The 16,983-nt window shown below is 52.0% G+C and overlaps 1 protein-coding gene across 2 annotated transcripts in view; it reads left to right on the top strand.

Moving 5' to 3' along the window:
- The window catches only part of RNF220 (ring finger protein 220), a 203,963-nt gene that overhangs the window by 159,723 nt on the left and 27,257 nt on the right, over positions 1-16,983 (top strand). For both annotated transcript variants that reach the window (XM_072974576.1, XM_072974575.1), the window contains exons 2-3: positions 9,009-9,141; positions 16,908-16,953. In XM_072974576.1, the coding sequence (XP_072830677.1) occupies positions 9,009-9,141; positions 16,908-16,953 (179 nt within the window). The remainder of the gene's footprint in view (positions 1-9,008; positions 9,142-16,907; positions 16,954-16,983) is intronic.

Here is a 16,983-nt window from a genome sequence, read left to right as displayed (position 1 = left end):
TATGTGGATATTTTCCTGAATTGGGCCCTTTTCTGCAGTTTATAATAAAGCCTAAGCCCAGGGAACTCTGGGAGGCCCCCCTGCCCCACCCACCACTGGCCTGGCCCAGCCCAGGGTGCTGTCTGGAAGTTATTAGCTAAGGGAGGAGGGGAACTGAATTGTAGCTCCAGAAGAGGCGAGAGGCAGCAGTTGTGTTTAGGACAGCCAAGGTCAGTGGTGTGAAATAGCTGTGACCCCCGAAGCCTTACCAGCCTCTAAACAGGTTGGCTGGTGAACTTGGCTGGAGTGAGCTTGATTGTGCCTTGGCTCCAGCTAGAGCCCAAGGCTGAGCCTTAACCTACACACAGGCTGACCTCCACTGGGCTGTCTTGCAGATGTTTGCCATTGGCCACCCAAGAGCCATTGCTGGCTTAGTCTAGGCCCCCTCTATTGCTAGAGACAGTGAATAGCATCCATCATAATAGGGGTCAGGGCACCAGCCAGGCTCCTTTTTCACAGGAACCTGGAGCTGGCAGGAGGCCATGTGGAATGGGCAATGCCAGTCTGAGTTTCTGCCAGCAGAGTAGAGGGAGAAGGGAGGACGGCAAGGGCATGTGGCATGAACATGTCATCCCCATGTACTCTATGAGTGTATATGTCACGTGTAAGGAACCTGGTGCTGTGTGCAAGGGGGTCTTCCTTATGAAGGACGAGGAGCAAGTGAAGAAAAGCCTACACAGTAGGATAGATGACCAGACCAGACCAGACCAGACCAGGGGACAGGTAGGGGCAAGGAACCAGAGAAAACCCCCATGACATCTCCCAGTTAACATCTGCATCTTATGGGGGTTTAGCAAGGTCGTGATCATTCATGGAATAGTTACTGGTTTCTGCTTTTACCACTACTGTTCCCTTACTTTGGGCTACGCCCGCTTCTAGATACTGAGGCTATAGCAGTAAGCAAGTTATTTCTTGCCCCCAAGAAATTTACAGTCTAAAGAGAGTGACAGACACATAACAGGCAATTACAGCACTGTGTGACTGGAGGCAGCACAGGAGGCTGTGGGAGCACAGAGGAGGCATCAAGTGCGGTCTAGAGGATTCAGGAAAGGCTCCCTGGAAGAAGGAATCCTGAGTCCTAAAGGACGAGTAAGCGTTAGCCAGCCTGGGCAAATGGTCCCTGACATTTGGGTGCTTGACAAGTCCAAAGCAGAGACAAATAGGCCTATCTGGTTCCTAGTGACTCTAGGACTGTTAAAAAATGTCACCTCTGCCCCTTGACTGCCAGCCATTGCCCTGGGGTCTGGGCAGGAGGGTGCATAGCTGTTTTCAGGGCATCCCTGGGCACGGGCAGGGAAGCCTGGGCCATAGCTAAATACATGTTTCTCCTCTGCCCGCCCAACCCCCACCTCCTCGACCAAGGATGCCTATTAATCCTGACAAATGATGACTTACGAACATGTAATGCAAACTGATTCATCATACATTCAAATCCGCCGCCCCGCCCCAGCGGGAGGCCCCAGCCAGACAAGTGTATTACACGGATAATGTATTTGACGTATTAATAAAACCAGCCGCATTGCTCTGGCGCGGGGACTGGGGAATGCCAATATACGATGACAGATCACATATTGATGAAATCCAGATGTTTGGAATCATAGTCTTGGGGCCTTGTTCATATTGACTGAAGGTAAAAAATGCCGTCTGTCAGCATGTTAACTCTTCCTGTCCCACACTCAGCAAAGGTGCCAATCATGGTTTTCTGGAGAGAAGAGGAGGAGGAAGGGGATGAGTGAGAGGGGAGAGTGTGCTTTGGATGGAGGGTTGTACTGTGGACAGGCTGGGTAGACGGGACACTTCATACCTTATGTTCTTGACCTCTCAGCAGCATATGACCCTACCCATGACACTGCCCCCTCCTTCAAACTCTTCCCTTCTTGGCTTCGATGACATCACTCCATTTTCATCCCCCTCTTGGCTGCTCCTTCTTAGTCTTCGATAACTTAAATTTCCTCCACCTGTTGGAGTTATTCAGGGTTATTTTCCTGCCTCTTCTTACTGTATACTCTCCCCCAGGTGATCTCACCTCCTCTTAACTTATTTACTCATTCAGTAAATATTTGTTGAGTAGTTACCATATGCCAGACACTGTTCTAGGCACAGAGGATGCAGTGGTGAACTTTAGTTCTTACCTATACGTCAGCGTCTCCAGTTCTGTATTTCCAGCCCTGGCTCACATCTAGTGCCTACTCAGCATTTTCACATGGACTGTCTTAACACTTCCTCAAACTAAGTTTATCCAAGACTGAACGCATTTCCTTCCTTACCAAGCCTGCTGCTCCTCCTCCTGTTCCACAAGTCAGTAAATGGTCTACCACCCAGCAATTGCTCAAGCCAGAAAGCTTGGCGTCATCCTTGACTCCTCTCTCTCCTTTAACCTCCAGGTCCAAGCCACCCGCTTCTGTTCATCTCCATCGTCATCATCACCGTCGCACTAGAGCAGGTCACCGTCATGTCTCACCTGAGTTAGTGTGGGACCTCCTAGATGGCCTTCCTGAACTTGCTCGTGTCCCTTTAGACTATTTTCTGCTTTGCAGTTAGAATGATCTTAAGATGCAAGGCTGATATGTCACTTCCCTGCTTAAAACTCTGCAGTGGCTTCTCACTGGATGTTAAAAAAATAATCGTAATAATAGGCAAAATTATTAACATAGTTGAAAAGTCCTCCGGGATCTGGCCTCTCCACCATCATCTCTCATTATCCTGCCCCTCAGTCTCTCTGCTCCAGCTACACTGGACCCCATTCAGTTCTCCACTTAGACTTTCTCCCCTCTGTACCTTCAAACATGCCGTTTTCTATCTACAACACCACTTTTCCACAATCATTGCTTGGCTGGTTCCCACTCATTCTTCAAGCCTTTCTTAAATGTCACTTCTTTCACTTCCCAGACCAGGTGATATACTCCTGTCATTCCATGTACTTCCTGTGTTATAAGACCACACTGGGGATGTTTGTTTAGTGTCTCTAACCACAGTTAGTTCCTAAGCTCCCTGAGGGCAGAGTGTGCCTGTCTGTTCATTATTGGGCATCCATACTATAGCAGACCCATCCTGGTATCCAACTGACATTTGTCGGTGATGATTGAATCATGACCTTGGTGAGTGGATAGGTAGGTAGGTAGGTAGCTGGGTATTGTGCAGTGGTTACGAGCAGTGGCTTTGGAGTCAGACAGGTCTGCTCTGAACCTTCTAGCTCTGTCACTTCATTGTTGAGCTCCATTTCCTCATCAGTATGAGAGAGATAGATAACTGTACCTACCTCACAGGACTGTTGTAAGGATTAAATGAGATAAAATACATACAGCATCAAACCTACAGCCTAACATATAGTAACATTTGGTAAGCAGTGATTATTATTAATGGACAGATAATGGCTAAATGGATGGATGGATATACTGACAAACAAACCAATAAGTAGATATATGGGTAGGGATGAATAGGAAGAAGGAACTCCCTGGAAGCCAAAAGAGCCAGGGTACGTGCTGAGTGGCACACAATCATGATCATAGCAGGAAAGAATGCCAGATACAGGCCAGGCTGGGGTCAGGATGGGGTAGATACAGGCACAAACAATACACTGTGCTAGTGCCCTATGAGAGATAACAGTGACTCACCACTTGCACACAGCCCTGATTTAACTGGATCGTCATAAAAGTCCTGGGAGTTATTATTATCCCTGTTTCACACAAGAACTAAAGTTCAGAGGTGTTAAGTGATTTGCCCAAGGTCTTACAGCTGGTAAGAGGCAACTCTGTTAAACTTTGCTTGAAGGCTCTTCTGTGTCTTGGTCACTAGGAAATGAAAGCTCTTCTGTTGGGATCGCAGGAGGGGAAGGATGGGACATAAACTTGTGTACACACAAATATACATATACACATATACACACATATGTACTCTTAAAAGTGCCAGCCTCCGTTGCCATTCGTATTAGAGTTACCGTCCTCCTCATTTTAACCCTCCCCATTCTTAAGTCAGACACCGGGTAGTCAAGCTCTGCCTTTTGTGGTCTGTAGAGAAAAGAGGGAGATGGGACTTGCTGCTTGAACAAGCAGAGAGGCAAGACTGGAACCCACAGGCAGCAGAACCAGGACAAAACCAAACAGGCCCAGCTGGAGAGGCAATCACATGGCAGGGAGTCGCAGGGCTGGCCCGGGTTAGTGATCTAGGAAGGGAGGGCTTTTTCTTTGAATGAGACTCTCATCCTCCAGTGCCCAGTTCTGCACCAGGCCTCACTAGGGAAGATGACAGAGAAGGAGCCTCTGTGCCGGCCCTGGAGCTGCCAGTTCCCAATGGTCAGCAGTTCCCAACAGAGGGGGGCAGCAGAGGGCTGATCTGGGACCCCAGGTACCTGAGGCCTTGATCCAAGGGCAGGAGCCTCACCCAGGCAGGGAAAAAGCTACTTGGCTTGACTGCCTCTCTCTCAACTTTCCTGCCCTTCCCCACAACCGCAGTCACTTCCTGTTGGAGCCTGTCTATTTTCTGGGGAGAGGGGATATTCTAGCAGCTCAGAAGGGCAAAGGGACCCTCTGGACTTCCAACAACTAGAGAGCCTCCAGGCAGGACCTGACAGCCCTGACCCCTGCTAGTCACTCCTCTGCAACTCCAGCTTGCAGGGTCCTGTGTGAGGCTGAGGACAGGGTCAGGGCCTCTCTGCTCCCTGCTCTCCTCCTGCTTCGGGGGATACCTGCGGCAGGCAGCCAAGCGGAGGTGGCAGGGGAGGCGGCGGCTAGGGTGGCGGGAGGGAGGCGCGGTAATGAATGTGGACGGGAGGCGGAATGAGCGATCCATCTTTGCATGGGAGGGGAGGGGGCCGTGGGCCTCCCCCACACACACTCACACACTCAATCAGGCGCTGTCAGACCTCCGGCCGCCTGGCATTTTGGTGAAGAATCTCTCAACTAAAAATTGTTGTCAGTCCCATTTCCTCGTTATCAGTGCAAGGGCTGAGGCAGCGCCCGGGGATTAGCAGAAGCGGCGAGAGCCCGCACCCGCCATCTACCGCCCGATAACACTGGGCCTCCCGCCTCACCTCCCCCATTCATCATCTTTAGCACTGACAGCCCGTCCCAGTCCCTGTCCCCATCCCCTCTTGCTTCCCACGTCTCCCCACGAGGCTGCTCAGCCTGGCTCCTGACCTCCCTGGGGAGCTAGGCTGCTGGAGGAGAGACAGGATTCAACCTAGGCCCGCCTGACCTGGACCCACCTGTGGCAAAGGGCTTGGCCAGCTGTGGGGCGGGGGAGGGGCCGGAGTGAGGAATGCTCAAGGAGGAGATGCCTTCTAACAGCCTGCCCCTGGTGGGCTCTGTCTGCCCACCAGTGATGCTGCCCGTGGTGCTGGAGAAGTGAGTCCTGCATCAGACAGGCAGCTGGACTAAGGATTTCCAGAGGCCTCTCCAGCCTGAGATGGACGACCAGATTCTGGGAACTGTGAAAGGCAAGAGCAGGAAGATGCCTCCTCTTGGGCCCAGGAAGAGTAGGGGGTTGAAGACTTGGCTGCCACCCCCGCCAGACCACAGCCCCCTCCTCTTGGCCATCCCCAGCAGTTTTATGGCCCGTTTTATGGCCACTGTAATGGCCCAGGTCAAAAGCTTCAGGGAGCTGTATTCTGGGAATTATGCAAACGAGGAGCAGGCCCAGGGCCAGAGTATGGATTTTGTCATTAAACCTGGGCAGGCCATGTCGTTAGTGCAGTAAAACCCACGTCATGACCACAGGTCTCAATATAAAATTATAGGGAACACAGCGGGGGTGGGGAGGCAGGGGGCCTATGGCCATGCTGACACCTGCCTCTCCAACCCCTGAGAAAATAGGAGTGGGATGGAGGGCATAGGATGCGAGGTCCCTCCGCTGACTCCTATGAATGCTATTCCTGAAGCTGGAAGCCAGGAAGAAGGCCCATTGTCCCGATAGGGAAACTGAGGCCAAGCTTAGAAAAGTAGAAGATCCCTATGGCAGCAAAGCAGATGGACTGAGGACAGGTGTATGGGGATGCTGATGCCTGGTCCCAGGTGTAGAGGGAGGACTCTGGGCCCTAGGAAGCCCTAAGAGCCATACTTGGTATCCCAGGCTGAAAGGAGCTGAAATTCTGATATTTCCACCCCATGCCCTAGGTCCTACTCTTTCCCCAGTTTCCTCTCTTACCATTTCCCCACTTATGCCCCAGGTCCCGCCTCAATGACAGGTTCCAACAGCCTTGTCAGCTCTCCCTTATTCATCCTTCATGCCTCTCCCTGGATCCTACCACCCTCCTCTGGTCCCTTCCTCCCCCTCTCTCCCACCTCAAACACCTGTTCATACCTTCCTCAGCCCTGACCAGGGCTGTACTGACTACAATCACTGACTTTCTTTTTTGGCTTTCCCACTAGTCTGTGCTCCCTTTGAGGCTAAGAATGTGTTTTCTTTATCTCTGAGCCCCAGTTTCTCCTAAAATAATTGTTTGGTAAATGTTTGCTGAATAAACAAATGAAGCAATGAGATCAAGAGCCAAGTACAGGGGTCTCTGTCCAGTTCTGAGACTCAGTTTCCCCATCTGTAAAATAGAGATAATGGCCAGCAGATTTCCCAGGGCCTCACTTACCTCTGAGATTCGCTGGCTGAATGAAGTTAGAATGAGCCTAGAATCCTCACCTCCCCACTCCCAGACCAGGGCCACATCTACTTCTTTTACTCAGAGCTGCCTTCCAGCTGTCCCCTGAGCATGGGAGGCACAGCCACCAGGGCACTTGATCAGAAGGGCCCCTTCCCCTCCTCAGAAACCTGGCCACACCTACTAGAGCCATTCCTACCCAACCCCAGCACACACAAAGCCTCCACGGCTGACATCCCAGCTCTGAAAGATCATCTGGCTTCTGGGACAATCAACTCTTCATTCCTGCTTCTCCTCCTTCCCTTCCTCTTCTCTGCTCTCTTGCTTCATTTGAGCATCTAATCTATGCCAGATCTGTTTTCAATTGTCCAGAGATAAAAAGGTGGCTAAGAAATGGTCCCTGCCCACAAGAAACTCACAACTCATTCATTCATTCATTCACTTCCATTCTCTGCCTGGAACACTTCTCGGGTACATCTTAAATTTCATTTCTTTGGTTAAGCTCTTCTCTTTTTCCACTCCTCAGAACACACACCCCGAATGAATTACTACCTCCTCTGAGCTCTCAGATGACCCGTCTGGGCTTCCAGGAGAGCCGTGATCATCCTCAGTCTTGTTACAAAGGGAGGTGTGTTCTTGTGCTCAGTCTGAACTGGGAACTCCCTCAGGCATAGCGTTACTAAACTTAGCAAATAAAAACACAGGACATCGAGGTAAATTTGAATTTTAGAAAAACAATGAACAACTTTTAATGTAAGTATATCCTGTGCAAGAGTTGAGACATACCTATACTAAAAAATTATTCATTATTTATGTGAAATTCAACAGAGCATCTTGTCTTTAATCTGGCAACCCTACTCAAGTAACCATCTTGGTCATCACTGGCATGGACTTCATCTCTCTGAAAGCTGATTTTGAGCCTCTCCAAGCACAAGTAGGAAGAAGAAGCAGGGAGAAAGATCTGGCCTTAAGCTAAAGAAGTCCTTTCTACAGTCAGAGTTTACATGGATAGGCAGGGATGCTTCTAGATGAATAGGGCTCCTCAACCCCACGCCTGTAAGCAGAGGCCAGGGGAGCACTGGGTGGGGAGGGTGGCAAAGGAGGCGGTTTAGATATCCCAAGGGGTGCACTAGGCAACCTTCAGGCCCCTTCCTAGCACGGTGTACTCTGGTTTACCATCAGCGAGCGGGGACAGAGTTCAGGCTCCCAGCAGGCCCCCAAGTCAGTATAGCCAGCTGTGTGCTTGTGTATTGGAGGTACATAATTTGAAGGGCTTTTTGCAGGGGGAAAAACTCAAAATCTGTGAGACTCACAGAGGCCAATGAGATTATCCAAGTGAGAGGCAGTGAGACCTGAACTGGGAGAATGTAGATTCCAGAAATATAGGAGCAGAGCAGACAGGACTTGGTGGTTAGATGAAGGTGGGAGCAGGGGTAAGGTGAGGGAAGGGGCAGAGGGTGAGGCGAAGGTTACTGGCTTGGGTGACCCGGTGAGTGCAGGTGTCATTAAGTGAGAAGAACACCACTGAAGGGGGGCAGTGAAGAAGCTGAAGTAGTCAATTGTAAATTGTTGGGTTTCAGATTCTTGTGGGATACCCAAGCATTGGTGTCCATTAGGAGTTTGGATATAGGGGCCTGGAGAACATAGGAGGATCTCGGGTAGAGAAAAAGATTCTAGAGTCAGCAGGGCATAGGTGGAGCGAGGGTCTTAAGAATGAATGAGATCATCCCACCTGCAGGAGGAGAGGAGAGGCCAAGGAAGGAAGTGTGGGGAAAAGCAAGGAGTTGCGGTGGAACGCTACCCTGACAGACACCCGGGGCCTTTCCAATCTCTTCCCCTCAACCATGAGCACTCCACTCAAGGGCGGGGATTAGATCTGATTATATTCTGTATCCCCACTGCTCTGCACTAGGCCTGGTTCAGCGTAGACATCAGACGATGTTTGTTGAATGACTGCAGGAATGAATCCCTTTCCTCCCTCTTTCCTTCTTTCTCCAACTTTGGGGAGTGTGAACGCAGTAAGGAAAAGAGAGACAGCAGGGGCCCTGGATATTCTGGGTGATGTTGTGACTAAACCAAGACCTGCTTCACTAACGTGTGAAATGAAGTGATCAAGGTTTGATTGCACAGAGCATTGATTGTGTCCTGATAGATTTCCAAGAGAGGCAGCTGGCTGAGGAGGTGCCGGTCATGGCCACAGCCTCTGGAGCTGCAAAGTGGAGTGATGTTCACGGGCTCTGAGACCCTCAGGCTTACCCCTCCTCTGGGCCCAGAAGCCCTAGGAGGCAATAGCAGTCTTGGGTCGGAGGATTGGGACTCGGGGTTTCTGTCTGCAGACTAGCCCAGCTCATAAGTCTGTCTCTTCTTCTTCTTCCCTCGCCAGGTAAGAAAAAGGCAGCAGCATTGTTTGACAGCCAGGCCCCTATTTGCCCCATCTGCCAGGTCTTGCTGAGGCCCAGCGAGCTGCAGGAGCATATGGAGCAAGAACTGGAACAGCTGGCCCAGCTGCCCGCCAGGTAAGCCGCCTACTGGGGAGCCAGCCTGCTGGAGGCCTCCTCTCAGGGTCTGGCCACCAGGACCCCGCCTCTCAGCAGAAGGCAGGGTCCTGCTGCCGTTCTCCACTCTGCTTTCAGTCCTCAGCTCCTCCAGCTGCATGGTGCTACCTTTCTCTTCTTGCTCCATTTTTTGGAGATGTGAAGAAAGTGAGCCTCAGCCTCAAAAGGGCACAAAGTTGAGGAGGAAAGGGGAGGAGCCACTGCCTCTGGCCCTGCAGGGCCATGCAGAGCCTCAGGGCAGGGTAACAGAAGCAGCCTGACAGACCCCACCCGAAGTGCAGCCTTGGGCTGCTGTCCAGGGGAGAAGGCACCACCTTCTCCATGAGTCTCAAGGTCTGAAAGGTGGCAACTTTGAGAATGTGCTCAGGCGTGTCTCCCCTGCTCCCAGGCCCCCACCTGAAGGGCTGGGCAGAGCCTCCTCCAGGGCCTCGTGGAGGAGCCAAGGTTGTCAAAGGGAGCAGAGGAGGGGTGTAGCAAACTGCCCCAAAACTTAGTGGTTTAAAGCAACCATTTCATGATGCCCACCGTGGAATCTGTGGGATCAGGATTTCAGGTGGAGCACAGAGGGAGTGACTTGTGTCTGTTTTACCATGTATGGGCCCCAGCTGGGAAGACTTGGTGGCTGGAGGCTGGGATCGTCTGGCTTCTTCACTGACACATCTGATGCTTGATGTAGGCCCTCAGCTGGGGCTGTAACCAAAGCACCTACACATGGCTTCTCCCTGTGGCCTGGGCTTCCTCATAGCATGGCAGCTTAGGGCTTGAAAGCAAATGTTCCAGGCAATGAGACGGAAGCTGGACCACCTTTATAACTTAGCCTCAGAAATCACTTAATGTCACTTCTGCTGTACTCTCTTGGTCGAGGCAGTATTAGCTCACCCAGATTTTAGGGGTGGGGACATACACCCTATCTTTTGAGGGAGAGTGGCAAGCTCCTCTTACAGAGGAGCCTGTGAGATGGGAGATGTGGCTGCAGCCATCTCTAGGAAGTAAAGTCAGTCACTCAGAAACAGCCTGCCCCACGACTCCCAGTCTCACCCCTTGTTCAGATCGAGTCACCAGACTTGACTGATCCTCCTTCTTCTACCCTCTCACCTGGTCCCCCATGCAGGGTTCAGAGGATCCAAAGGTGAATCAGCAGTGGTCCCACTGTCAGAAGCTTGTAATGTGAGTGTAAGGAGAGCCAGGCACTAGAAACCCTAAGGGATAGAGACTGCACTGTGGCGAGACTGGGAGCTGTGGGAGCGATGAGAAGGCACCAAACCCAGCACAGTGCAGAGAAGGCCTCCTGAGGGAGCCAAGGCCTGAGCTGAACTTCAAAGGCAAAGTATTAGTTATCTATTGCTGTGTTACAAATCCCCTCCAAACCTTGTGGCTTAAAACAGCAGACACTTAATAATTCACAGTTTCTGCGGGTAATCAATTCAGAAACAGCTTAGTTGGGTAGTTGTGACTTCTGGCTCAGAATCTCCCCTGAGGCTGCAGCCAAGATGTCAGCCAAGGCTGCAGTCACCCGAAGGTTTGACTGGGGCTGCAGGATCCATTCCCAGGATGGCTCACTCGCCTGGCTGTTGGCAGGAGGCCTTGGTTCCTCAACATGCGGGTTTCTGCAGAGGGCTGTGTGAGTTTCCCTGTGACGTGGCAGCTGACGTCCTACAGAGGAAGTGATCCAAAAGAGAGACTGGGGAGGAAGCCACAATATTTTTTATGATCTAGCCTCCTACACTGTGGCTTCTATTATATTCTGTTTTACTCACTAGAAGCAGATCACCAAGTCCAGCGCACACTCAAAAGAGAATTCATAAGCTCTACCTCTTGAAGGGAAGAATATCAAAGAATTTGTAGGAATACTTAAAACTACCACAGAAGACTATACTAATGATGATAATAATCCTGTTGAACACTGTGTGCCAAGAACTTTACATTGTATTAATTTATTTAATCTTCACAACAGTCCTCTGGGGTAGGTAATAATTATTAATTCCATTTTACAGAAGAGGAAACTGAGGTACAGAGAGGTTAATTGACTTCTCTAAGGTTGCACAGCCTGTAGAGTGGTAAAGATAAGATTCAAACCCAAGCAGTCTGACCCTAGTGCCCATGCTCTTAACCACTAACCACTCCCTCCCACACACATACCAGGCCTAGCCTAGAAGGGGCAGAGAGTGAAAGAAACACCCTTCTGCAGTTGAGTTCCTTACCTTGGCTGTCTGCGAGTGTTTCTGGGTAATTTACTCCCAACAGAGGAATTCTTAACAGGAACTGAATATAGAGGGAGAGATGGAGGGACCTGCAGAGCCTTGTAGTTGCAGTGCACCCCTAAGGGTCTGAGGAATGGGGGTCTAAGCTCTCTTTTTGCGTCTTCAGTGGGGACCACACTACAGCCTAGTCCCTGTGGCCCCATCCCTGCACTGCCCAGGGCATCCACTTCTGCACGCAGAAGTTCTCCACCCCACCCATGACCCTGCACCAATCCCTCCTCCCGTACATCCTCTCAGAGCATCCCGTACTTCCACATCCTCCTGCCCAGGTCCATTTCCCCACCCGGAGCCTTCACATCTGCCCCGCCCCTCACAGTTGTGTCTTGCATCCCCCACTTCTGTGCCCCTAGCGTCCAGGCCCAGCCCAGCACCCCATAACCCCTGGCACGTCCCCCCACCCCCCAACCCGGTGTCTGACAGCCGGACAGCGGGATCTGCACAGCAAGTGAAATTCCCGTCGGATCGATAAAGCCGAAGCGCTGGCGGCGACGGGTCGATGGTTTTATCTGTCTCGGCCCCGCCGCGCCCGGCGCGCTGACAGTCCGACCGGCCGGCAAAGGCGTTCAAGGGCAGCCGCGCCCGCCGCCCCCTCCCCTCCCGACTCCCGCCTCCCCTCCCTGCGGCCGCTGCGCCCACCGGACTGCGGGCTGGACCGGCCCGCCGCCGCCCTCGTGATTTATCTGGATTTTTAATTGGAAAAAATTTGCGAATTAATTGATTTCAGGAACTTGCCAATTAACATTGTAATTGGGTGCGTGATAAATTCCCAAGGAGCGTGTCAGCTCCCTCCGGGCTGAGGGCCGTGGCATCCGGTAGCGCGGGGAGGGCGCCGGCCGCGGTTGCCCTTGCCCCGCCCCTGGCCGCTCTCTGGGAGGAGAGAGGGGGGCCGGGGAGGCTGGGAGAAAACGCGGCACCCGGGTTCTGGAGACCACTCCCTTCTCCTCTTCCCGCCATCAGCTCTGAGCTTTTGACCAACCATTTCACAGATGGGGAAACCGAGTCCTGCAGGAGGCAGAGCTTGTGTGTGCATCGCTCAGAGAGGTCTGGGCAGAGCCCAGATGAGGGCATCCCCCATCCATGGCATGTGGCCGGCAGCTTCCTCCCCAGGTCTCCAATTCTCCCCTTCTGATCCATGCTCCCTTCTCTCTACTTCCCTCCCTTCTTTCCTCTCCTCTTCTCTCCAACTGTCCCCCTTCCTTCCTTACCCTGTCTTTGCCTCCTTTGCCCTTCCCTTTCATCCCTCAGCCTAGCCAGCTCCTGCTACTGCCAGGGTGCCTCTCCATCACCTGGGACACATCCTTTCCTCCCTCCTGATGTTGCGCCTTCTGCCCACCGATGCCCAACAGCACAGAGCCGACTGCTATTTCAGACACACCCAAGACTCACACAGGAGCAGGGACCTTCCAGCTCTCAAACTAGGGCTAGCTGGTTTTCAAAGACACAGGCACAAATGTATGTACCTAACATACAAGCACATGCACACACCATTCCAACACACATAGATGTACTCATACCTACTGCCTTAAAGAACCACTTCCCACAGATGCTCATTCCCACAGGCACATGGGCACACAGACACAGGCCGAAGAGTCAGAACTCCCCTTGGCAAAACACACTTTTCAAAGCACTTTTACATTCACCATCAGAGGCTATGCCCACACACCTTCCCTCACCCCATCCTCTATGCTTCCCCTTCTCAGTCCTGCACAGGCACTCCAAGAGACCCCAGGACTCAGCTAGCTAGAACAAGGAAAGCAAAGTTAGACTGAGGACAGATAGTGGAGGACCCTCAATGGTGGAGGGTTGTCCTAGAGGTGGTGGCAGAATCAGAGTACTGGTGAGCTGGAGAGGCTTGATCAGAGAGCTGAGCTGTAGGGAGAATCACTCTGGAGGCCAGTATGGAGCAGGACCTGGGGGTAGAAGCAGGGAGGCAAGTGAGGAGGTTAGGCAGGGTCCAGAGAACAGATGATGAGGCTGACCTAGGACAGTGGCAGTGGGAACGGAGAAGAGTGAATGATGAGAGACTGGTGGGGGAAGACACAAAGAGAACTTAGCTTATTGCTTGCGGGGTACTTCCTAGAAGAGCTTTCTGAACAGAGTGGCGAGAAAGGTGATGATGGCAGAGAAGCAGGTATCTGAGGGAAGGAGGAGACAATGCACAGAGCTCTAGGCATGCTAAGCTCTCTCTAGGATGGTGATGGGGTGGAGATTGGATGCATACAGACAGACAGGCAGGAACATCGGTGGAGGCTGAAGATTGAAGGGCAGGTGTGGGGGTGGCCCCCAGAATTCGCTGTGGCCCTCAAACAGGAGTTTCCACCCAGAAAGAGGAAAGAGCATTGAACATTGAAAGATTGCACAGAGCTGAAAGTGTGGCTTGGCTTGCAAGGGCCTAAACTCAGAGACCTTTTCCTGGAGGCTTCTGGAGCCACTTTGAGATCTGGTCTCTAGCCTGGAAAACAGGCTCTCTGGTCAGTGCTTCAAAAGGAGCCAGAGGGAGGCTGGGTGACTCTAACAGGAGAGGCGGGGTGTGGAGATGGCAGTGCCCCCACCCCCACTTAAGCCTTATTTAAGGCCGGCCTCGGTGTTTGGTTGGGTAATGAACTAGATAAACAATTCCCCAAATAGATTAAAACGAAGTGTAACTTACAAAGGCGGCTGGTGATGATGGTTTATTCCCGGGCAGCACACCATTTCTTTATTTCCAAGGATAATTCAGTGTAAATCACCTTAATTAAAAGTGTCAGCCCAGCCCATGAATATTGTACTTAGGAACGCGTTTCCTGGGTCCCAGTTATAATTTAAAACCCATGGATCACTAGGCAGCGAGTGACTGAGAAGGGAGGAAATCGTTGGGGGCAGGCTGTGGAAACAGGGAGGCAGAGCAGAGTGGATGGGCTGGGCGGGAGCCTGGCTGCCTGTGGCTTGGTGCTCAGACCTCTCCTCTCCAAGGTGGGCCTTTCACCAGACTCCTGTCTCTGGGGGTCCAAGCACACTTGGAGGTGATCAGGTTGTTGGAGGAAAAGTAGGGCAGGGGGCACTTGCTCAGACAGAGGGAAGAAGTCTGGAGTAGTACTAGCCCAACTTGAGGGAAGAGGATTGCCAGGAAAAGATCCAGAGGATTGGCAAAAGGAAAGGCTGGATGTTCTGGCCCTAAAATGTCTCCATTTCTAGTCACCAGCAGAATAAACTAAAGCCCAGAGTCAGCAGGACCCTCTCCAAAGTGGAGAGAGAAACAACTCAGAGCTCCGCCCTCCATTCTCACCCCTGTGTGTCTTTAGGAGGCAGTGTGACCAACTGAAATGCAGTACTCTGGACTTGGTCAGACATGAACTCAAGTCCCAAATCCTCCACGAACTGTGGGAGCAGACAAGTGTCACTTAGCCTCTGTTAGTTAACTTTGTAAAGTTTTTGTGAAGATTAAAGAGAAGACACATATAAAGTTCCTAGCCCATGCCTGTCACGTGTGGCGAGCACATAGTAATTGTTCATTCTTTCCTCCTCTGTTCCACCCTGATCCGGCTTGGATAATACTCAGGCCTCAGTCCAGGGGTCCAGCAAGAACAGCATCATAAGTAGATGCCTCGTTTCTATACCTGAAGGTCCAGGAACGGGGACAGCACAACAGTCATGTCAGCACTTGTTGACTGAATGAGGCAGATATAAAAGTAATGAACTCATACCTAGTGGCTCCTCCAGAGCAGCTCAGTCCCTTTCTGTATCCCTGGTGCCTGGATCAGGGCCTGGCAGGGAGCAGGAACACGGGGACCATTTGTGAACAAAATGCCATGGAATAGAACCCGGTCTGGTGGTCCTTCCTGGTCTATTATGCCCCTACCACGTGATCATACAGGCAGACAGTTGTTTTTACACTCAGACCTTGGCCTCACCCTGCTGCCGAGCCTAGTGGCCCCTGCATGGTGAGGTACGAGTTGGCCTGCTTGGGTGCACGAGTGTCAGGTATGTGTCAGCATGCGTAGGTGCGTGCTTGTGTGGACATAGGCACATGAGCAGCTCTTCATTCAGGTCTGTGACAGCTGTGAATGTGTCTTTAAGAACATGTCTCTGGGAACAGGACTCTGCCTGCACCTCTGCGTGCATGTGTGAGCCTCCGGGTGTGACCACATGTGGACAGAATTATAGAGACAATGGATATGTATCTGTCTTTACACCAGGGTTTCTCAACCTCAGGACTACTGACATTTGGGGCCAGATAATTCTTTGTTGTGACAGGCTGTCCAGTACCTTGTAGGACGGTAAATCTCCTCTACCCACCAGACACCAGTAGAAAACTCCCCACCCCCAATTGTGACAATCAAAAATGTCTCCAGACATTGCCAACTGTCCCCTGGGGGGCAAAACGGCCCTGGGTGAGAACTCTTACTTTATCCAAATCTGCCTATGCCTTTGCTCACATATTAGGTGTGTCTATGCCTGACCCTGGAGGTGTTCCCTGTGTATACACCACCTATGTGTGCCCCATGTATCTGCCTTGGGTGTGTGTCTTTTGTGCTTTATGGATGTCTCTTAGACGTGCTATACCTGTACAGCTTATATGTGTGTCTGTGTGGGGACCCTGTGTGAATGGCTCTATCTCCTCCTGCATGTATCAGCCAGCGCGTCTGTGTGCATGTGTTTATGTGTGACAGCACGTGTGTGAATGTGTGAGCACAGATGTGGTGAGCATAGTGGGGGCAGCAGGGTGGGAGGGACAGGAACAGGGATATTAATGTTTCTGAAGTGGATCTGATTTGATACGTCTTGTTCCATTGTCAGCATCTGTTTAGCGGGGATTTGTAATACTTTGTGGCTCTGGATCACTCATGCTTAGCGCGGGATGTGGCCTTGCATACCAATTTTGTTATTAAACACAGTCCTCGCCTCCCCCACAGCCCATCCATCACCCCCCCGCCCCCACCCCCCCTGCTTCAAGCCGCCCACCATATTTCAGGGCCCAGCTCCCGCCCGCCTGCCGCGCCCGATGCCGGAGGGCCTGGGGCTGACAAATTGAATCAGGGGGAGATCATTCCTGGCCTAACGCAGTTTGCAGCATGTTGGAGGGAGAATTGACAAGAGCCATGTCAGCTCCATCACCCCAATCCCATAGGAGCTAACAGCAGGCTGGGGACAGGGGGTAGAGGGAGGGGGCATCCAGGACAGGCAGAATCCTCAGAGCTGATGCGAGGAGTCAGGTAAAGCCCCTTTCCTCAGATCCACAAGGGAGCCTACCATGCCTAGTGCCTGTACTTTCGCCCAGAGCCAGCTCTGGCCCTTGGCCCCTGCTGGGAGGCTGAGCTAGGCAGGGCCCGCTGGGGTTGAATGGCCGGCTGGGTGGAGCTTGGCTGAGCTGGGCTGGGCTAGGCTGTCTATGTCTTCTCTCTTTGGGGTCTTCTTGCTATTCTACTCTACTTCTGCTGCCCTGGGCAGCAGGTGGAATGGTCACCCTGTTCTCTTCTTCCTTGGCAGCAAGAATTCCCTTCTGAAGGATGCCATGGCACCAGGCACCCCCAAGGTAGGTGGACCATTGTGTGTTTTCCTCCTA

The sequence above is a fragment of the Vicugna pacos genome, chromosome 13 (assembly GCF_048564905.1).
Source record: "Vicugna pacos chromosome 13, VicPac4, whole genome shotgun sequence".
In the NCBI taxonomy this organism is placed as follows: domain Eukaryota; kingdom Metazoa; phylum Chordata; class Mammalia; order Artiodactyla; family Camelidae; genus Vicugna; species Vicugna pacos.
The sequence above is the reverse complement of the archived record's forward strand: the minus strand, read 5'-3'. Positions and strand labels throughout refer to the sequence as shown.